The following is a 23424-nucleotide window of genomic DNA, read 5'->3' as shown; positions in this document are numbered from 1 at the left end:
AGTACTGACACTTTTGCTTTCAGAACAGCTTGAAGAGAAGGAAAAGGGAAGAAAACAAAGAAAAGCAAGGTGGAAGAAGAAGAGCCTGCAAAACCTGGCTGGTAGTTGAGATGTCCAGGAAGCCCCCCACAGATACAAGTACAAAAACATCACTCCCCTTAGCCCCCACCAGCTGAAACGGTTCCAATGTCTCACAGTGGAGGAGCTTATGCAAATGAGCTCAGCAGCTCTCCCTCCATGCACACTCTTTTCAAATCCTTCTCTCTCCAAATTCGTGTCTGTGTAGCAGGAGGAGCTAAAATAGCAGACTGAGGCTCCTCTTTGGGGTAGAATAAGGAAGGGATACAGGAGATGGGCTTCAAGCTTCTCTCATCCCTCTTACATGGAAAGTGCTACAGAACATTCAGGGGTTGAGGCACCCGAACCTGCAAACAGTTCCATCTTCTTAAATATTGCCTTATCCTCCCTTTGCCATAAACTTTATTATTAACTCAAAAATAATGAAATGTCCTCAGAAGGCTATTTGATATAAAATAGTAGAGCTTATACATGTTAAACTTTTGGATTGGACCGATTTTGGCAATTCTTCAAGTCAAGAGATGAGCCACTAAAGAGGCCATTTATATCCTTTTTATCGAAAGGCAGGGAAAGCCACAGACTCTAGGAGCCATCAAATTCTCCTATAATACACAACTTTTGACTACTGTTTTCTTTCATATCTAATCTAGCCAAAAGCAGAGATGGAGGGAAGGAGAGAGAGAGAAAGTCAAAAAGGAAGAAAGAAAATATACTGTACATCTTAAATGTGTTACCAGGGGGCAAACGCAAATAGTATAAGGGTTGCTAGATTTTTTTTTTTTTTTTTTTTGCGGTACACAGGCCTCTCACTGTTATGGCCTCTCCCGTTGCAGAGCACAGGCTCCCGACGCACAGGCTCAGCGGCCATGGCTCACGGGCCCAGCCGCTCCGCGGCATGTGGGATCTTCCCAGACCAGGGCACGAACCTGTGTCCCCTGCATCGGCAGGCGGACTCTCAACCACTGCGCCACCAGTGAAGCCCTGCTAGATTTTTTTAATATGAGATTTTGCTACTGTAAATTTATCTGATTAGCTCTTACACTAACTCTAAATCTGAAAGCTGTTGGGAACTTCCAGAGTCTGCTCTAGCTGCACAGTTGGTATAGGTGGTATAGGAGAACTGTGGGTGGAAATGGGGAGGTGGCCTGAGAATTATAGTTTACATACATATTCGGCAAAGAGAATAGTCCAGAAACGCCACATACAGATAATAGATAATTAGCTAGAAAAAGTTATTCATTAGGAGATCCAGATAGCTTCCAAAGACAAATAGAGACATACGAAGACATCAGAACAGGTAAGAACAGAATTTATCTGGAGACATTTACATTTCCTAAGCTAAAATTGATAGGTTTTTTTTTTTTATAGTAATCTTTTATTTATTTATTTTATTTTTTAATATTTATTTTTGGGTGTGTTGGGTCTTCGTTTCTGTGCGAGGGCTTTCTCTAGTTGCGGCGAGTGGGGGCCGCTCTTCATCGCAGTACGCGGGGCCTCTCACTGTCGTGGCCTCTCTTGTTGCAGAGCACAGGCTCCAGATGCGCAGGCTCAGTAGTTGTGGCTCACAGGTCCAGTTGCTCCGCGGCATGTGGGATCTTCCCAGACCAGGGCTCGAACCCGTGTCCCCTGCATTAGCAGGCAGATTCTCAACCGCTGTGTCACCAGGGAAGCCCCCTGATAGGTTTTTCATTTAGATTAGCAGACCAAATTTTTGTTAAAAACTTGCAAACTTTTTCTCGGCAACCATAAAAGCCTATAAATAAAATTCCTATCAGGATATTTCAAGTTGGATCAATGATTCTACAGACCAGGGTTTTGGTAATTTCCAGACCATTCTTAGACTAATTCTCCCCACATCTGCCCTCAAAAGTAAATCATTGGTGCCTTGCTTCTCCAGTAGATGACTCCGAACTTAGATTAAGATGACTGTTGAGGAATTTTTACTTCATGGAGCCCAGGGAATTCAGATCAGGCACAGGTCTGAAATCCTTGCCTCCCTATATGTGGGTAAATATTCTCATTTCACCGGACTGTTCTCATGAGGAAACATGCAAGAAACGAAGACTAATGAAATGCCAGGGCAATGCAGCATTCTTAAAAGATTTTGGTCCTTCTGTTGTATTGGATTGTTCTGGTAACGGAAGTATTTTACTGCAGTTGAGAACAAATCCCACATAAGTAGGGGCTCCTGAGTAGCTCCATTAATGTGCTTTCATCTTCAATGGACGGACCATGAGGTACAGTGTTTCTGAGAGCATATGACTGCCCAAGGCCCACGCAGTCATCTGCTTTTCTGCAGGAATGGATAAGGAGGATTTCTAAGCACTGGTGGTTTTCTGATCCCCACATCTGTCCCTGAGGGCCTGGCCTGAGACTGCTGACTCATTACACACAGCTGTCACAAGAGCAGATCATTCACTCACTAATCACTCCATTAAATGCTGTTCTGGGCTGTGGCCCAGAGTGCTTGCATCCTTGTGTGCTAGGTAAGAAAAGAGAATCATAATTGAGGAGCCCAGAAGAGGCTTCACTGTGGGTAAGGAGTTGGGAAGGTTTTATCCCACCAATGACGATATTACAGATTTACTAGAGCCTGTGGAGAGGTAATTCCCTTACATTTAGAAAAAAGAAATCTGCTAGGTTTACCAATGTAGTATATATTTTTATAAGGTTCCAAATTGTGTAATAATCTAGTTTTTTCAACAACTTTATTTGTTGCTTGCTCTACAATGGGGTCCATTGGCTCACCTCTGTACTGTATTCACCACTTTGCAATAATTCTAAAACTTGTCTCAAACACATACAGGGATGAAAAGCCTGTGCAATTATGTGCATATATTTCCTGGAGATTAAAAGCAAAGTCTAAAATACTTCTTTTGCATTGAAATTCTTGTTTACCACTTTTCAGGGTTGCTAATGAGTTTTACACCTGCACATCTTGAACTATATCAATTGTGTGAAAGTTGTGGGAAACTAATTGTCTCTGGTGAGAAGGTACAGGTGCAAACATAATGAACAATAGCAGATTACTCTTCAAAACCATCCACCTATTAATGTAAAGAATCATTTGACAATGCAACAATGTTTTGTCATTTGTGCCTGTTTTTCTTTCAGAGTCCTAGAGTGAGTTGTTTCTTACAGAGGAGGATTTTTTTTTTTTTTTTTAATGGGGGTAATATTTTTAAAGCAGCGACAAAAAAAAAATCAGTCTCCTCATTCAACAAATATTTATTACGTGCCTATCAGTATCAGGTACTGCAGTGTATGTAAAAATAAGAACAAATGGATAAATTCAGTATTAATGGAAGAGGCAAGATGATTCTATCAACCTGATGAGAAATGGATGTGTGTATAAAGAGACTTAAGGCAATATTCCCAAGCAGACAATCAAAGGCTTACATCTGGCTATAGAAAACCAAGAGAAGGTGGTTATGAGCCATTGATAGTCAAGCCAGCTGCCTACTCATTCAGGTAATTAGAGATAATAAATCATATCATAAGAGATCAGAGAATAATTACTGAACACTCTATAACACATACCAGCTACTTAATGTGTCTGTATGGTTGTATGCTGTGTGTGGTATTAGAAACACATCTTTTCCTCCTGAATTGCTCAAAGAACGAAAGATGTGCTCACACACGTAAGTTATGGCCAAATAGCTAATGTTTATCTCTGGGTTAAAAATGTATGAAATTCATAAATAGTGGGCCTTCTCATCCTCTTAGCAGTTACTTGAGCCTTTCTGCTTGGATGAGAATTGTTAGTCCAGTGAAGAGTGGGTTCTGAATTTGATTCCCACGTGTCAGCTGTAAGACTTGTAAGATTTAACATATTCATAGGGCACAAAAGATTTGACCTATTAAAAAATATTTAGTCAATCCTGTAGGTATAAAAGGTTTTCTTTTTTTTGAAAATTTTAGATTTTATTGTCTCATTAGATGTAAGTTTTTGATAAGAACATGATTAAGATATAGTTCTATTTTTTTTTTTTTTTAAAGATGACTGGTTTGATTAAGAAACAAAGGGGTTCAGCAACTTGTGTTCACTGAATACCTGAACACTACAGAACAATGAACTTTGGGTGCATTAAAAATCAGTGAGAAATCCATAATCTGTGAATCCTTCTGGAGAAGGACTTTTTTTTAATTGGAGTATAGCTGCTTTACAATACTGTGTCAGTTTATACTGTACAGCAAAGTGAATCATCTATATGTATAAATATATCCACTCTTTTTTGGATTTCCTTCTCATTTAGGTTATTAGTTATCTATTTTCCTTCTCATTTAGGTCACTAGTTATCTATTTCATACATAGTATCAATAGTGTACAAACATCAATCCCAATCTCCCAATTCATCCCCCCCCCCGCCTTCCCCCTTGGAGTCTACACATTTGTTCCCTATGTCTGTGTCTCAGATCGTCTATACCCATTTTTTCAGATGCCACATATATGTGTTAATATATGATATTTGTTTTTCTCTTTCTGACTTACTTCACTTTGTATGTCTGTCTCTAGGTCCATCCATGTCTCTACAAATGACCCAACTTTGTTTCTTTTTATGGCTGAGTAATATTCCATTGTATATATGTACCACCTCTTCTTTATCCATTCCTCTGTTGATGGACATTTAGGTTGCTTCCATGTCCTGGCTATTGTAAACAGTGCCGCAATGAACACTGGGGTACATGACTCTTTTTGAATTATGGTTTTCCCTGGGTATATGCCCAGTGGGATTGCTGGGTCATATGGTAGTTCTATTTTTTATTTTTTTAAGGAACCTCCCTACTGTTCTCCATAGTGGTTGTATCAATTTACATTCCCACCAATAATGCAAGAGGGTTCCCTTTTCTCCACACCCTCTCCAGAATTTATTGTTTGTAGATTTTTTGATGATGGCCATTCTGACTGGTGTGAGGTGATACCTCATTGTAGTTTTGATGTGCATTTCTCTAATGACTAGTGATGTTGAGCATCCTTTCATATGTTTGTTGGCAATCTGTAAGTCTTCTTTGGAGAAATGTCTATTTAGGTCTTCTGCCCATATTTTGATTGGGTTGTTTGTTTTTTTGATACTGAGCTGCATGAGCTGTTTGTATATTTTGGAGAGTAATCCTTTGTCAGTTGTTTAATTTGCAAATATTTTCTCCCACCCTGAGGGTTGTCTTTTCATCTTGTTTATGGTTTCCTTTGTTGTGCAAAAGCTTTTAAGTTTCATTAGGTCTCATTTGTTTATTTCTAAAAGGTTTTCAAACTGTGTTCCTCCTGAGGTTCTGGGTAGTACCTCAAGAAAACCTTGTGTCGGGGAGGAAGAAGGCTCCTGACACAGGCCTGCCTCTTCCCTGCCTCTGATGATGGTTACATCCCACACCATGAGTGGGAGGAAAGGCTGTTATCATGGTGGGCATGTCCCTCACTGAAATCCACATCTGGGCTCTTCTGTATGAAGTGACCTTAAGAGTCACCTCCTGGTCCTCAAATTTAGAGGTTACCCTCATATATGCTATATGTCATCTAAAGCCCCAAACTCTAAATTCTTCTAGTATTGATGAAAGTATATACTACAGATATATGCATCTTGAAAATGTTAACAAGCACTCTGCTTCTGAATTTATTTAGAATTTAAAGGAGGGTGAATTCATTTGGTTTTAAATAATCTGATCTTTAAAAATTTAAAAGTAGTTTGTTGATTCTGCAGCTTAACAGGGAAGAAACATTCCCCTTGACACTATTTAAGGTATAAGTATCTACATGTGTTTTAATGAGTCATTGGGTATTGCTATGTAGTGTTATACACAGAAACCAAAAACCTGAAAATGGAATTAATTATATTATTTTAATTTGAAAAGATGAAAATAAAAAATGTACACATACGAAAATATTAATTCAAATGAAAATGTGCTTTTTTTTAAAAAAAAGAAACTTACCCACTGACTATCAAACTGGATCATGCCATGGGGGGAAAAGAAAAGATGATGAAGGAGAACATAAGGGAAAAATAAAGAAATGATGAAAAGGTAATTACCATGGGAAAAGATGCAATAAAACGTCAACTTAAACAGATAATCTAAGAAAAAGAGATCCATTTCACCCAATCACCACTCTCAACAAAAATAAATCATGGGTTAAAATAAACTGTATTTCTGAGTATAGAATCAAACAAAATAGAAATCAAATTGAAACAATGGGATATTTACTGAAGAAAAGCAAAGCCCAATCTTTACGTACATTTCTACTTGATCTTTAAAAGAAATGGAAACTTTTGTGTAAATAAAATATTTCATGCGCTATTTTCTGTGGCCTGTTTTTTGTATGCAAACTCTGGATACTCTATATTTGTATAAACAAAGTAAGTAGCTTTCTAGCTTTCTCATTTGCTTGTGAAAAGCAAGGTTTATGTAAATACACAACACCTAAGCCGTTAAAAGGTATATCTGAAATTCAGTGGCCACTTGTAAAATTTTGGGCAGTCTTTATATTAAAAAGAAGAAATTGACAAGAGCAAAGGATAAAGGGGCATTCCATTATTATAGTAAAGATCAGGCGGAACTCGGTCTTTTTAATCTAGTCAAGTGAGAGACTTCTGGAAACAGCATCCTCCTCCACCAGGGCACCCAGTGCTGCATTTCCACATGGGACATTCAGTCCACTTACCTCCTGTCCTCCATCCAGGGCACAGAGTTTGGTGCTTTGCTTTTTGGCATCAACTAATACATTAAACATTGTACACATAGAGGCTGGGATGCGCAAGTCAGTTGTTTTGCTTGCCTTTTGCAGCTTGAGTTCGAATGCAGTTCTTGTTCTATTCATTAAAACATGAATTCAGAGTAAGAAATTCTGACATATTTCCCACCTGTTTTGTAAAAGTGAAATCAAAACTACAAGATGCTAATTTAAAACATGCAAATATGGGGTGTGGCATTGCCTGGCAGCTAGGAGGTAGGATGCTCTTCTTTTCAGGTGTCTCGTATGAAAGATCAGACTGTGGTATTTTATATTAAACATAGCTTTTGCAGTCGCTCAGACAATATTTCTACCCAAATGAAGCTATTTGTTATATCTAGTGTGTACTTTTAACGGAAAAACTTCATAGTTGCGCTTAACTGTCTGAATGAATATCCAAGTAGAAAAATCACCTGCTTCTCTATGTTAAAGCAGAACAAATCCTCTGTGTGAGTGTTTACCACATCAAAAAAAGGACAAGTCTAGAAAACACGAAAACACCATAATCACTGTGCAAAGGAGAATGTGTAATTCTTTTATGTCATTTAGTTTCTCTTTCAAATACCTGAAGCTGCATTTAGGTTTTTTAAAGAAACTGCATCAACAGGTAGTTTGGAAATGGTTTTGCTAAAGCATCCAAAGAATATCCATAGATCTGATACATCAGAATCACAGATGACGAACATGATTGTTTTTAACCATTAAATAATCTAATTCATGGCCTTGTCACTGTTCTTGCACATATTGTGAACAAGGGCGATGGGGAAAACAATGCTAATTAGGATGCAATGCTGATTTTGTAAAATGTATTAAAGAAAAGGAAAGCACATGTGGAAGAATCCAAAGCCTCGTAACTTATTTCTGGTTAAGTTCTGAAAGAATGTAAATTAGATACTTGGAACTCATCCGATGTGGACAGAGAACACCAGAAAAACAGAACAACTGATGGCAATGATCATCCATGGAGTTTACCATGTTATTTCGCAGCACACAGACACAGTGAGTAATGCATAAAGTACTTAACAGATCTCCTCTATATGTCTCAGGAAGTACTGATTTGGGAATTTAAAGCACAGTATTCCCAGAGAGATAATAAGCACAACAGAAAGGATTAATACCGTATGGGTGCTACTGATCAGGGTAATGGTTAGGAGACCCGAGAAAAAAGTAGCAGGCCAATTTGATCAATTACATGGGTCCCCAGAATTCAGGTCAAAGGACTTAATGTCCTTGAAGTTTTGGAAAAGTGGTACATGTTGAAACCTTCCTTGTGACAATTATATAGAAGATACTTGGTGAAAAGTGGCATTTTGGGAGTTGGCAGAGTAAGCAGCAACTTGAAAATACATGTCTACCTTTTGACACAGGCCTCTATCATATCACTGGCCATTAGTTTAAGTCTTTGCTCTAAGTGATGGGCAAATTCTTGTTCTGGCCAGTGAAGATCAAACACAAACATTTGCAGTGCATCAAGTTTCCAAAAAAGGTCTTCTGATGTTGCTGAGCCATTGCTAGAAGAAAAAGGAAAAATGAAGAACATTGTGAACTTCCACTGTTAGCTGCCTGGGTCACCAATACATTGTTTCTTCTTTTCTGTATCACTTGCCATCAATACATTGTTTCTTCTTTTCTGTATCACTTGCCATCAGTGAAAAATACTACACAAAACCCCTAGTGATCAATCTTTTCTTTGTTCAACCTTCTAATTTTCCCCTTTCATTTCTTCTTAATGAATAAGGCAAGGCAAGGAGAACAAAAGAGAAATATAGTAGTAGGGTTTCATTAAAAAGGGGTAAAATGAATAATGATTCTTTATTAAGGAAATCAAATTATATACATAGGAACAAACATCTTAAATTGTTCTTTACCAATCTCTAGGATAAAGATAAAATGTACATTTCCTCCTGGAAATTCAGAAAAGTATGTTTTATGCAAGAACATTCATATGACAGCAACTAGCAGCTTTATTTAACTCATGACTATGTGTCTCTGTCATCATGATGGCTTCTGTTTATCTATAGGTATGTAGCCTTCAGGGCCTTAAATTTCTCAGTTACAGGTAAAGGTGAAACAGGTACTGGGAATGAAGTAACAGGCTGGGTAGGGAAGCAAATCTTACTTTTATTTTGAAATGCTTTGTGCCTTTTCTCATTCATAATGAAACCTAACTTAGTACCGGGTATGGTCTAACAGAGAAAAGATATTCAAGGTGCTCTCAAGCTGGTGCACCATCATATATTTCAGGTCCTTCCATCTATCTAACCATGGAGCCGAGGTCTGCTATGCATTCACTACTATGGTAAAGTTACTCTAGGGACCATATATTTTTCACACCATGCGAGAAGGTAATTTGTGTCAGAGTATATCATATTTGAGTAAAGGATAATATTATTACTTTTCATTAAGCAAGTATACAGCCTAATAGGAAAATAGATGATTGGAAAATAAAATATTCCTATGTATACTGAAACTTAACTGTAAAACAGAACAAAAGAAAAAGAAAAAAATAAAAACTGCTGTATGATTCATTTCTGCTTAGCTTTCCAACATTTTAACATATACTAACCTAAAATTTATATTTTAGGTTTGTAAAAGAAAAATATTAAAATAAAATTAACTTATCACAAGGGCATGGTGGAAAAATTTTTTAAAAAAGAGAATTCTTTTAAATAACCACATTGTTTAGCTAAATATATCTTAATTAGCCAGCGTAAAAACAATCACCTCCTGCTCTGGCTAATTAAAAGCTTATTTCTGCCCCGCAGCGCCCAGCATCTTTGCTCCATCACCAATCTACTGTGCTTTCCTCCTCCCATTTTGTCAGTAATTCCTCATGATCTCCTTGTCTAGCCAAGATGTCCTCAGAGTTAAATTCTCAAGGGAACGATCACAGCAAAGCAGTGAACACTACCCACAGCACTTCCCTCACTTAATATCTCCAAACGTTAATATTCAGTGCCCCAAATGTATCATTAAACAAAAGAACCAGACAATCGTGCTGACATTGCTGTAAAAAATGTTTGAGAAAACACTATAGTCAACTTTCCATTTTGCGATTTATATAATAAAAAATAAGAGAAAAAAATCCTGAAGCAAAATCCTCCTGTACATCTGTAGTGTACAATTTAGTACATAGAGGAACTATGTTTTAAGAGCTATTGAATATAATTGTCAAAGAAGCAAATCTACTTCTTGTAATTTTTTATTTTGGAGAAATATAAGTAACAGCACAATAAAACACAGCAACAAAGGCCACCATTAAAACAAAACCCCAAATAGTAAAGGTAGAATTCTATTAAAAATGGACTTTCTCATCATATGTGACAATTAAATCTTTACAGAGAATATGGATATGTGTTTTTTTCTGTTCTTTGATGTTATGGTAAGATTCTGAATGATACATGTGCTTAATTGGGAATGTAATTAAGATAACAAGAGTTTGTTATAATTAAATAGATGAAAAAATGTAAATAGGTTTTCTCTCAAGCTGGCATGTATAATCTGCAATTTATTCAGAGCTTTTTCATTTTAAAATTATTTCTAATCAGTGACCTGTCCCTAAAAGTACTAGTAACAGATTAAAGAATTCAAACGTGAAAAATGGAGTCTGAGATAATTTTCTCAAAATGCCAGCAGTAAACTTACCTGACTGGCATTCACTTCTAGAGCGAAAAAACCCAGAATGAAGATTTTATATACAGCGAGAGATTTGGAGGAGCACCTCTTAAGGTGATTTATACGTTACTATGTAGAGATGTATCTTCAGACTTATGGATAGTTTAGTATTATTTCTCTTTACTTTATCAGTAGTTGTATTTTTAACTTCTTATATATGTGAAATGGGATTTTTCTCTTGCTATTTAACGCTTTATAAGAAAAGTTAAAAAAAACTATGCAGTGACATCAGAACATTATCAGTAATTCTGGCCACCGTGACACAAAGCCTAGTGTTGATAACCTTGATAGGTAAAGATAATGGTAACTAACTTGTAAAACATATTTTTTTATTTGCTCAGAATGATGAAAGTAGAAGCTGGCTAATTAAGATATATTTAGCTAAACAATGTGGTTATTTAAAAGAATTCTCTTTTTTTGGTAAAAAGAGAGAATTTATTTATTTATTTACAAAGTCACAATTTGTTATAAAGACAGGACATTCCTGTCCTGAGACAGGTTATTTTTGTTTGTTTGTTTGTTTGTTTTTGCGGTACGCGGGCCTCTCACTGTTGTGGCCTCTCCCGTTGCAGAGCACAGGCTCCGGACACGCAGGCTCAGCGGCCATGGCTCACGGACCCAGCCGCTCCGCGGCACGTGGGATCTTCCCGGACCGGGGCACGAACCCGTGTCCCCTGCATCGGCAGGCGGACTCCCAACCACTGTGCCACCAGGGAAGCCCGAGACAGGTTATTTTAAAAAAGGGGCTCCTAATAATGAGATTTAGGGCTCACATATATCTCAAAGCTAACAGAGTAATTACAAAATTCCCCACTAAATTTCACAAGGCAGTGACCCAAATAGTGTTCTTCATTAAAATCAAGGATGTTAAACAGATGCGAAATGAGGAAGAAGAGAAGTTAAATTAGAAAACCATGTAAAGAAGTACAAAAAAAATCATAAACTTAGAAAGGTTCACCACACTTCCTAGATAACTGAGGACACACAGACATCACTTGTAAAGCCCAAAGCATTTGCTTGTAAGAAAAAGACTCACATGTAACCCAATATCTTAATAATTATTATATGAGTATAGTGTTGATGTTTAATTTGGAGAAAAACTGCCAAACTATTTTGCAAGTTATCATTCTCTTCCTTGGTCTTTGTTTCTCTCTTTTTTTTTTTTGATTATATGCAGATTAGACTGGCAATAGAGTTGACACGTGGTGATGGGATAGGCTTTGGATGTTGCACAAGTTTTTAATCAGTATATTCTCTGGCAGCAAAATATATTAATAATCAGAGTGAGAGCTTTGGAGTCAAGCAAACCTGGGTTCAAATCTTGTCTTTGTCATTTGCTTACTGTGAGACACCGGTAAGTTTTGCCTTTTGACTTCTTTGTGACTTCGTTTCCTTAACTGTGAAATAGGGAAAGTACCATTTACCTCACAGGGTTGTTACAAAGCTTAACCGAGATAAAGAATTTGTCACTTTATATAAGAAATTCTCTATAAATGGTAGCTAATTTTCTTCTTATAATTATTATTCTTTCTAGCTGACTTCATGAGAGACCTTGTGCAAAGCATCGGCTGTTATTGAGTTCATTCGATTGCTATGAGGCTCATACTTTTGAAAACCATACAGTTATGAGTAGTAATGATGATTGAGGATAATGTAATAATAATTATAGTAATAACAATCATAATGTAGACTAGGAGTGGTTATCATCTATTGAGACCCTATGCTGTGCCAGGAATTTTTCAGTTTTTAAAAAAATCATCACAAAAAACATCTTTAAGTTAGGTGTCATAACCATTTCAGTTGAGGAAACTGAGGCAAAGGAAGACTTAACCATGAATAGGCTAAATGTGGGGCTGATCGATTTCAAAGCCTATGTCCTTTTCACTTTAATGGCTCTTGGTTACTGAATCTGCCATAGGTAGGCTCATCACAGTGTGGAGTTAATAAATATGGTTTGTAATGATATAAAGATTACTTAAAAATAACAAGGTGCATCAAATGATATATGAAAGGACAAAAGAAGAACTTGTTGTTACTGAGAAACAAAGGACAACCCGTTCTCTGCAACCTGCATTATTGTTTCTTTAAAGGTGAGACTAAGACTAAAGCAGAAAAAGATTACGTTCTTGAAACTGTTCTTCCAAAGGTTTTTCTACATATACAAGAGAAATCAGGTGGCAGTAACAAAGCTGGAGCCAACTAAGGATCCTGGACATACATACCTACCGTTTACCACACTGCTTGTCTGAATATGGAGAATTCTGATTATACCATTTGGACTAGAGTCTACAACCTGGGTCACAAAATGACCCTTGCCCCACAGATTACATATGAACGATATCAAACCAGTGAGTATTTTTTTTTAAAAAAATCTATATTATTTATCATCGATATGCTAAGCTTAGCTTAATAGCTTCAAAAACTCAAAACAAATAAAACCAAACATAGTATTCCTCAACCAATGATGATAAATGCCATGCAATCTAAACACATCTGCACAGAATACAGCCCAGGCCATGCACCAGCTAACACACCACCAGGAAATAAGTGAGGGATACACACGTGGACTCATATAAAGAAGTCATCCACGAAGGAGTAGAAAAGCTAGGAATCTGTGGAAGATTAAGAGGCAGACTTGGAACTTTTGGAAGAGCTACATTGGGAAGACTGTTGGCGATATTCCTGTAAAGAAACAAACAACGTGGGAAGGGAACCACCATAAGCAATAACTACAGATGGCCACGTGTAAAGTCATAAGGTCAGGATAGAAGAGACAGGGGCTCCGTGGACACTAGGCAAGATACCTACTTGACAGGCTGCCATGTCTCTTGCTCAAAACCTCTGTGAATTGACTGGGCGATGGAGGACTCCATGAGATCCACGTAGCGAACAACCAAGGGCACAAAGATTTCTTGCAAGTGTTTATGAAATTTTCCATTACACAGAAGTGCTGCAATAGTCAAGCAGAAACAGTGTTTGTCAGAGGGATAATATCAGGCATTTGGAAAATATGGACGAAAAACTTTTCTGGAAAGAGTCTGACACAGAACCAAGGTCTGTGTCAGAGGTCTGGCTCCTCATATTGGATCTTGGGTCATGAAAATTGATCAAGAAGAACAATTGACCTCCTATATATGGCTGTCAAAACCACAGATAATTATATCTCTCTATAAAATGTTCCTGCCAGGTGGTATGGTTTTATTTTCTAGGAGATTTAGCACATGAGGCATTTGGCCACTTGCTGGAGATTCCAGGGAGCTGCCGAATTCCCTGAAGGTCTTGACACGTGTAAATACGGCAATTACACAGAGTTAGAATACCTGTGGTATGCTGTGTACCACAGAAGAGCTAAACCTGTTCAATTCTGAGAGATAAGTTTGATTGCTTCTAAGAGATACACTAGTTTAATTCAGCAGAAGGGTGACTGTGGCCTTGGGAATGTCTATTCTGCTTCATGAACTTTTTAGTTATTTGTGGATTTTCTTCTTAGGCATTTACTTTTTCACATGGGTATTAAAAAAGTCAGCATATCACATGCATTTTTTAGTTGTCCATTAGTCTTCACTGAATTGTGATATAGGACATCCAACATGAAACCGTTGCAGAAGTCTAAGAATTTGCACTACTAGGACAGGACTGCTGGACAAGATGCACTTACCTCCACTAAAAGATGGCTGCTTTATTTTTTTTTTTTCTTAATTATTTTATTTTTTATTTATTTATTTTTGTGTGTGTGGTATGTGGGCCTCTCACTGTTGTGGCCTCTCCCATTGCGGAGCACAGGCTCCGGACGCGCAGGCTCAGCGGCCATGGCTCACGGGCCCAGCCGCTCCGCGGCATGTGGGATCTTCCCGGACCGGGGCACGAACCCGTGTCCCCTGCATCGGCAGGCGGATTCTCAACCACTGCGCCACCAGGGAAGCCCAAGATGGCTGCTTTCTATGCACAGGTCATAGTTTTATTAGAACACAGGTCAGTGCTGTAGACTGAATGTGTCTCTCCCAAATTCATATGTTGAAATCCTAACTCCCAGTATGATGGTATTAGGAGATGGGATCTTTGGGAGGTTATCAGGACTAGGGCAGAGCCCTCAAGAACAGGATTAGGATCCTTATCAAAGAGACCCCAGAGACATTCCCTTGACCCTTTCACCCTGTGAAGATACAGTGAGAAGATGGTTGTTTGTGAGCCAGGAAATCTAGCTCTCCCCAGACACTGAATCTGCTAGTGCTTTGATCTTAGACTTCCCAGCCTCCAGAACTGTAAGAAATAAATTTCTGTTATTTATAAGCCACACAGTCTATGGCATTCTATTGCTGTAGCCCGAACTAACACAGTATGTGTCTAAGTTGCACCATGAAATGAAAGAATAGAGAATCTTTAGGAAAATACTAAGTAATGCTAAGTAAGTGTCAACAAAGAGCTTGTAATTTTTTAGATGATGGTACATATTTCTCAAGCGAACATCCTAAACCCAGTTGTGATTTCTTTTAATAACCTTCAAAGTGAAAACGTGTTCATTTAAAAATATATTCTGTGGTTAGGAAAGGCATTTCTTAAGAGATGGTATTTTTTTTTTTTAAGTAGTTTACTTGTTTGGAGTACTTGTATATGGTACTGTGGGGTTTTTTTTTTTGGTTTGTTTTAAAAATTATTTATTTATTTATTTATTTAGTATTTATTTTGGCTGTGTTGGGTCTTCATTACTGTGCGGGGGCTTTCTCTAGTTGCAGCGAACGGGGGGTCACTCTTCATCGCGGTGCGCGGGCCTCTCACTGCTGTGGCCTCTCCCGTTGCAGAGCACAGGCTCCGGATGCGCAGGCTCAGCGACCATGGCTCACGGGCCCAGCCACTCCGCGGCATGTGGGATCTTCCCAGACCAGGGCTCAAACCCGTGTCCCTTGCATTGGCAGGCAGATTCTCAACCACTGTGCCACCAGGGAAGCCCAAGAGATGGTATTTTAATTGAGCCAAAATGATAGGGGAGCCCTTTGTGGAAGATATAGAGGGAAGGTTTCCAGGTATAGGGGACAGCTGGCACCAATGTTTTAAAAAAGGAATGAGTTGCTATGTTTCTAGAAAAATGAGAAAGCCAATGTGGCAGAAGTTGAGTGAGGGAGGGGGAAGAATAGTCCAAGGTGATGTCTAGATGGTAGGACATTGTGAAAAGGATGGATTTTACTGGGGCAATGGGAGACATTATTATTTTTATTATTACTAAGAGAGGAGTGACTTGATATGGTCTCTCTGGCTACTGTGTGGAAACAGGGTACATGGTGAAGGGTGAAAGCAGAGAAGGAGGGCAGTACTCAGTTCTTTTCTGCAACAGACCGGCTAAAAGATGATGATGGTGGTGGTGGTGGCCTGGGTGAGAACAGCCAAGGGGTGGGAGATAGGGAAAAGCCTCTCAGTAATCCCATTCACTTTTCCTTTTTCCCAGCATGATAAATATGGTTAACAATAGCGTACTACATACTTGAACATGGTCAAGAGATTAGATCTCAAATGTTCTTACACTGCCCCCCCAAAATAATTGTAGGCATGTGAAGTGAAGGATCTGTCAACTAACCTTATTGCATTAAACTCTGATATACATAAGTATATCAAATCACTACAGTGCGCACCTTGAACTTACACAATGTTATATGTCAATTATATCTCAACACTTCTATGGATTTGAATAGCTGTATATGCTCATAGTTACTAAATGTAATTACCAGCACACTTTAATAGTACTGTCTTCATAAAATATTTAGCTAAGTATGCCAATTTCCACATAATCTTCCTCAAAACCTAAACAGTGTTCTAAAACTTGGGCAAAGAATGTGACACTCATCATGGTGGCATGAATATGAAAATGCTCACTATATATTACTTTAATTTAGTGATTCTAAAATTTGTCAGAGGCTGGAAAACTACAGAAACATGAAAGTGGAGTAGGAAGTTATTCTAAGTACAGAAGGAAATATAACACTTTTTTTTCTATCTCTGAAATATTTTAGCATTTTTTTGTAGTAAAATAATCTTTTCTGGCTTATCTATATGCTAAAAGATTTCCCATTAAAGTGAGAATGATAATCATATTTAATGATAAATGTCTTATTGAGGAGACTAATATTATCTTAATGATGTTTTCATTAGCATGAAAGGAGCTTTATTCATTCCTAGAGATTCAGTCATAAAGCTAGAAGGTACTACAGATCATGTAATTCAGTTCCTTTTACCAAATGTCACCTAAATAGGGATACTAAACATTAAGGATGAAGTATTTTTACTCATCTAAATCATTGTGGTACCCAATCTAAATTTATTGGATCTCTACTTCACAGCTTTCCTCCATCTCCTCCTCCTCAACATGAGCATTTTTGGAGTGTCAAACACTGTACTAAGTGCTTTATATGCATTCTCATTTAATCATCAGAAAAACCCTGTGAGGGAAGCACTATTATTTTTTTCAATCTTATCAACAAGGAAATTGAGGCACAGATAATTTAGGACACTTGGCCAAGTCATTTAGTCATTAGACAGTAGAACAGTAGACGGATTTGATACCAGAGCCCCCTCTTAACTTCCATAGATTATAATACTATCCTCCTTCAATTTTAGTTACTGTAAGCTATTATCTGTCTATCTATTCATTCATACATCTGTTCAACCTACCATCATCACATTAGCAACTTTTAAGATGTAGAAATGCAGCTAACTCTTCTAGATAAAAAAAAGTCTTGCAAATGACAAACACTCTACACCATATCTTAGATGAATTATATGTTTTTGGAATTAGAATGCTTAAAAACTCAGTTACAACATGAAAAAGTGAAAAGGTTACCAAAACAATTATATTCAATGAACTGAAAAGTAAACTAAACTCAGGGACCATGATTCCTCCAGCTCTACTCTTTCTCAAGATTATTTTGGATATTTGGGGTCTTTCAGCAATGTCACTCCTGTGTATATATCCAAAAAAACAAGAACACTAATTCAAAAAGATACTTGCACCCCAATGTTCATAGCAGCATTATTTACAATTGCCAAGATACGGAAGCAACCTAAGTGTCCATCAACAGATGAATGGAGAAAGAAGATGTGGTATACATATACAATGGAATACTACTCAGCCATTAAAAAAAGAAAGAAAAGAAATTTTACCATCTGCAGTAACATGGATGGACTTGGAAGGCATTATGCTAAGTGAGATAAGTCAGACAGAGAAAGACAAATACTGTATAATATCACTTATATGTGGAATATAAAAAATATAATAAACCAGTGAATAAAACAAAAAAGAGCCAGTGGGAAAGGCAAAGGGGTCTAAGGGGTATAAACTATTAAGTATAAAATAAGCTCCAAGGATATACTGTACAACACAGGGAATATAGCCAATATTTTACAATAACTATAAATGGAGTATAACCTTTACAAATTGTGAATCACTATATTATACACCTGTAACTTATATAATATTATACATCAACTATATTTCAATAAAAAAGTGAACTAACACTGTGAAAATATTCAATGTGCTTATAATATGCATTGAAAGCTGGATAATTTTACATTGCTATACAGCTAGACTGTGTGCCTAAGCCTTAATTTATATGGCTTACTAATAAAAAGTATAAAGAACCTCAGGCTCTGCATCTTGATAGGTACTGTTAAATATTGTCATTATTTTTAAGTACACCAAAGCCAAAACACATGCTAATGTTAACAAATCATTACCTCTGCAAATGAGCATTCTACCTGATCAGTTCAAATCCTACTTTATTATACCTTTAGAGATTAGGTATGTTGGCTATTAAGCCGTACTTACTTTCTTAAGATGAAGAAGCACACAAGGAGAATCACACTCAGTTATTATTAAATGTTATAATGATTCTAAGACTAAGTAGCAGTTGACTCAAATGTATTTCTAGCAAGAGCTCTCTTATGTAACAAATTATTATAACTACAAATGAGCACTCTACCTCATCAATTCAAATGCTACTTTACTGTACATTTAGAGATTAGATATGTTGGCTATGAAGTCATACTTAGTTTGTTAAAATGAAGCACATAAGGAGAATCACACTCGGTTATTATTAAATGTTATAATGATTCTAAGATTAAGTAGTAGTTGACTCAAATGTATTTCTAGCAAGAGCTCTCTTTTTTGATATCCTTGATAAGCACCAAATTCATTACCTTGTTAAATAAGCCTACTTCTCTTCTCTTATTCTCATCCTAGGAGTGAAAATAGGGATTGTCCACCTGATCATTATACCACCAACCTGGAAGTTGTACCAGAGGTCTTTCCTTCACTTCCTACCTCCAATCAGTAGTCAAAACCTGCATATTTTATATCCTTAATATCTTTCTAATACTTCTCATCCATCTCTTCATTACCACTGCTGTTGTCCTAGTTCCAGCTTTCTCATCTCCTGCCTTGGCTAATGCAATAATCTCCTAACTGGTCTTAGGGTCCTAATTTTCTTTCTGCCCATTTATCTTCTTAAAATCTCAAGCAGAGGGGCTTGCTAAAATGTAAAACAAATAATGTACCTCCTAAAGATGATAATTTTTTTTTTTTTTTGCTGTATGCGGGCCTCTCACTGCTGGTCTCTCCCATTGCCGAGCACAGGCTCCGGACACGCAGGCTCAGCAGCCATGGCTCACGGGCCCAGCCACTCCACGGCATGTGGGATCCTCCCGGACCGGGGCATGAACCCGTGTCCCCTGCATCGGCGGGCAGACTCTCAACCACTGCGCCACCAGGGAAGCCCGATGATAATTCTTTAATGGTTCCTCAAGAAAAACTTCAAAAGCCTTAGCATGGAATGAAAGCCATCTATGAGATGTCTTTTTTTTTTCTTTTTTAAAGATTTATTTATGATTTATTTATTTATTTTTGGCTGCATCGGGTCAGTTGTGGCATGCAGGATCTTCACTGAGGCACGCAGGATCTCTCGTTGTGGCGTGCGGGTTTTCTCTTCTCTAGTTGTTGCACATAGGCTCCAGGGCACATGGGCTCTGTAGTTGTGGCGTGTTGGTTCCAGAGCGTGTGGGCTCTGTAGTTTGCAGCACGCAGGCTCTATCTGAGGCGTGTGAGCTCAGTAGTTGTGGCGTGTGGGCTTAGTTGCCCCGTAGCATGTGGGATCTTAGTTCCCTGACCAGGGATCAAACCCACGTCCCCTGCATTGTAAGGTGGATTCTTTACCACTGGACCACCAGGGAAGTCCCTATGAGGTGTATTAATATGACCTCTCTGGCTCTTTTCGTTTGCCTGACCCCCCCTACTTCCTGTGGTCCAGCCATGATTTTCATGGTTCAGTTCAAGTATACACTTTCCCCTCCAAGTCTTCCTTGAAATGCTTCATTCTGCTGTCCCTTTGCCTAATTACTGGTTTCCCATGTTTATTCTCCACCCTGTACAGGTTTCTACTGTAGTCCATGTTATACTTCTGTACTCGTTGACATCTCTCTTTCTTCCTATGAGGGTGCAAGGTCCTTGGAGGAGGGACCATGTCTATATTCTTAGTATCCAACAAAGTCCCTGGCTCAGAGCAAGTGTTCAAACGTTTGTTGAATGAATGACTACCTGTATACACCATTAAGATTACTACATAGTTACTACATTATTATTCTGTATAAGAACGTCTGAGGCCTGTGTATCTCTTCATATTTTATATAAAATATATAGTACTAAATATTTTTATGAGAAACCCTATTTTTAGACCCATATGTCCAAGATCATGCTGCTAAAAATTCTACTGGATATGAATGTTGTCTATTTTATGTCTCTTATTTCATTATTATTATTATTCTTTCTGCCGTGCCAGGTTTCGTGGCTTGTGGGATCTTAGTTCCCTGACCAGGGATCAAATCAGGGTCCCGTCAGTGAAAGCCCGGAATCCTAACCCCTGGACCACCAGGGAATTCTATGTCTCTTATTTTAATGAATGTACCAAAGGGAGGATTTTCTCTGTTCAGCCATGACTTGATAGCAAACTATTACATCCTGCAAAATTAGGAGAAAATGGAGACTTCCTGTATTTCCTAAGAATGGTCACAAATATTGAATTCTGGACAAAAGTTTGCTTACGTTTCAGCAGTTTTCCTTTTCATTAAAATAAATCAAATTATAAACCCATGTTCAAAAGTTTTAGAAAATTGGCAATTGATAGTATTTCTTTGGTAATCAGATTCAGGAAAGGCAAGGAAGGATGGAAGGAGAGATGGGATGGAGGGGAGAAAGAGGAAGAGGAAAAATGAGAAGAAATGAAGAGAAAATACACATAGAAAGGGAAAGAAAGAAAAGAGAGAATCCGGTTTCAAAAGGCAAGACTCCTGGAATACAGACGACACTATACTTGTGTATGTAAATGTATGCTCCTTTTCTCAGTTGCCCACATGCCAGTTTGCATCACTTTCCTATCAGACACTGTCAAAAGCCACCTTAATATGTAGCCCCAGGCATCAGAATGAGTGCTTCTATCTTCTCCATATGGTTTAATAAGGATAGATGAGGATTTGGGGCTGCCACCTGTCCAAATCAAGCCTTTACAAGGCTCCCATTACAAAAGCTCATTGGAAGAGGCAAGTTCTCAATGTGGCCTCATCCAAGAACACTTCTGACATTATACCAGAGGTGTGGAAGTAGAAAGAACTGCTCAGAAGGAGTCTCAAATAGTGGTTACGAGAACGTAAGTGGAGGACTAGCATCTAGTTGGTTGATAAAAATATTTTTTTCCAAAAGATCCTATTCTATGTCTCCAAATATCACCTTGTCAGAAAATAGTGAAGCATCAATGACATCAAGCCCAACAGTACAATTAGAAATGGCAAAAGGAAAGCAAAAGGCTTAAATAAAAGCTAAACTAGGGGTGCAGATGTGCCCAGTTATCTTGAGCATCCCAATAATTAATAAATTAGTGCTGATTATTTACAGACCCAAAAGAGTCTTACATTTACAAAAGTACTTGTCATAGGCTTTTTTTTTTTTTTTTTGCAGTATGCGGGCCTCTCACTGTTGTGGCCTCTCCCGTTGCGGAGCACAGGCTCCGGACACGCAGGCCTAGCGGCCATGGCTCACGGGCTTAGTTGCTCCGCGGCATGTGGGATCTTCCCAGACCAGGGCACGAACCCGTGTCTCCTGCATCGGCAGGCGGATTCTCAACCACTGCGCCACCAGGGAAGCCCTGTCATAGGTTTTTAATAGTAAGATTTCAACACAGAATTTAAACTACAATCCAATTAATAACGATTACTGAGACAATAACTACTGGATAAATTAAGGATAAGCAGATAAAAGAGTTCACATACTGTGTTTAGGGTAAAAATACGCTGTTGACTCCTGAGACCATATAATCCAATTTTATATCGTGCCTTCCTCCTTCTAATTAGTCAGCATTAGTGGATTACTAGGAAGAATGAATTTCCCCCCTAAAATTCTAATTCTTATTAGGCATTTCAGAAGGGAATGAGTAATTTATGACCAGCAAAAAAAAACCACAAAAAATTCCCAACCACATGAACCACAATAAAAACAATAGATTTTGCCACAAAACAACAATTATTCAAGGGACTACAAACTGTATCAATCCTTAACAATGCAAGCACCATGGACCAAGATATAAAATTAATAGGTCACTCTCTATGTTGACAAATACATATAATGGGATCCCCATCACAGGAAATATGGCTATGGACTTCAGGAGAAAAGCCCGGAGGACTGCAGCCTTATGTAAAAAGAAAACACACACACACAAACCAAACAAAACCTCCTCCCCACTCAGATCTAGGAATAGCGCCCAGCCAAGAATCTGGCACATTAAGCAGGCACTCAATAAATATCTGTTTATTGAATAAATCTACCCCCTAAAGGAAACTCTGAGAGCATCCTGCTGAGGTTTAAGTAAAATAGAAAACTCTTCAGGTTTTATTCTCCTTTTAACTAAAAATTTGATAAGCAATTTTACATAGTTTGGTAATATTTAATTTACACTATACTGGAATGATAACCTCCTAAGACAACACCCAACTCTTCCTTTCCTCTCAGGGCACTTGTTAAAAAATACCTATCTATCTATCTATCTATCTACCTATCTATCTACCTACCTACCTACCTATCTATCTATCTAGAGATAGGAGGTAACAAGGAATGAGAGCACTGATGTTATAATGTTTATTATTTTGGGGGCAACAAATCCAAATAAAACAAAACCAAGTTTAAAACTATGATTAAAAATGTCATAGCACACAGTACACATAATTGAATTATAGTTTTACAATCTGTTGCACTATAGTTAGTACTGCATATATGCCCATATCCTCCACTAGATTATATGCTTTTCAAGGGCAGAAATTTTTTTTTTTTTTTTTTTTTTTTTTTTGCGGTACGCGGGCCTCTCGCTGCTGTGGCCTCTCCCGTTGCGGAGCACAGGCTCCGGACGCGCAGGCTCAGCGGCCATGGCTCACGGGCCCAGCCGCTCCGCGGCACGTGGGACCTTCCCGGACCGGGGCACGAACCCATGTCCCCTGCATCGGCAGGCGGATTCTCAACCACTGCGCCACCAGGGAAGCCCCAGGAATTGTTTTTTACCCATGTATCTGTAAGGTGACTGGGATTTGGTAAGTTGTAGGCATTCAGCCCCCGTTTCTTGCAGAATTAATTCAGGAAAAAAATCAATATAAACATTAAGCAAGGCTTAGGGCAAAAATAAGCGAAGTCTCATGGTCTAGCAATTCTCATGGTGGATTTTATGAGACTAGTATTAAAGCCAAATGGAAAAGTCTGTAATTTTACTCCAGTTACATACAACCTTCTGATCTTTGGGGTTATGTCCCACAATACCATCCCGGCAATGGAAACAATTGAGTACGGTTGTAACATGATCAATAGCCCTCAAGTGTGGGGTTCCTGATGTTCGTGGCCTTTAAGAGTTAAAGATGTTTCTGCAAATCTAGAGCAC

General features: G+C 38.1%; 1 protein-coding gene across 7 annotated transcripts in view; it reads right to left on the bottom strand.

Annotated features, from left to right (window-relative positions):
- CADPS2 (calcium dependent secretion activator 2) overlaps positions 1-23424 on the bottom strand; it is a 544229-nt gene that overhangs the window by 62710 nt on the left and 458095 nt on the right. For 4 of the 7 annotated variants that reach the window (XM_059073595.2, XM_067042266.1, XM_059073604.2 and 1 more), the window contains 4 exons: positions 13283-13424; positions 13037-13156; positions 8155-8310; positions 6731-6878 (listed from right to left, as the gene is read on the bottom strand). In XM_059073595.2, coding sequence (XP_058929578.1) covers positions 6731-6878; positions 8155-8310; positions 13037-13156; positions 13283-13424 — 566 coding nt within the window. The remainder of the gene's footprint in view (positions 1-6730; positions 6879-8154; positions 8311-13036; positions 13157-13282; positions 13425-23424) is intronic. The other 3 variants (XM_059073599.2, XM_059073601.2, XM_067042268.1) reach the window with 1 other exon arrangement.

This window comes from Kogia breviceps, chromosome 9 (genome assembly GCF_026419965.1).
Source record: "Kogia breviceps isolate mKogBre1 chromosome 9, mKogBre1 haplotype 1, whole genome shotgun sequence".
NCBI classification, from domain to species: domain Eukaryota; kingdom Metazoa; phylum Chordata; class Mammalia; order Artiodactyla; family Physeteridae; genus Kogia; species Kogia breviceps.
The sequence above is the reverse complement of the archived record's forward strand: the minus strand, read 5'-3'. Positions and strand labels throughout refer to the sequence as shown.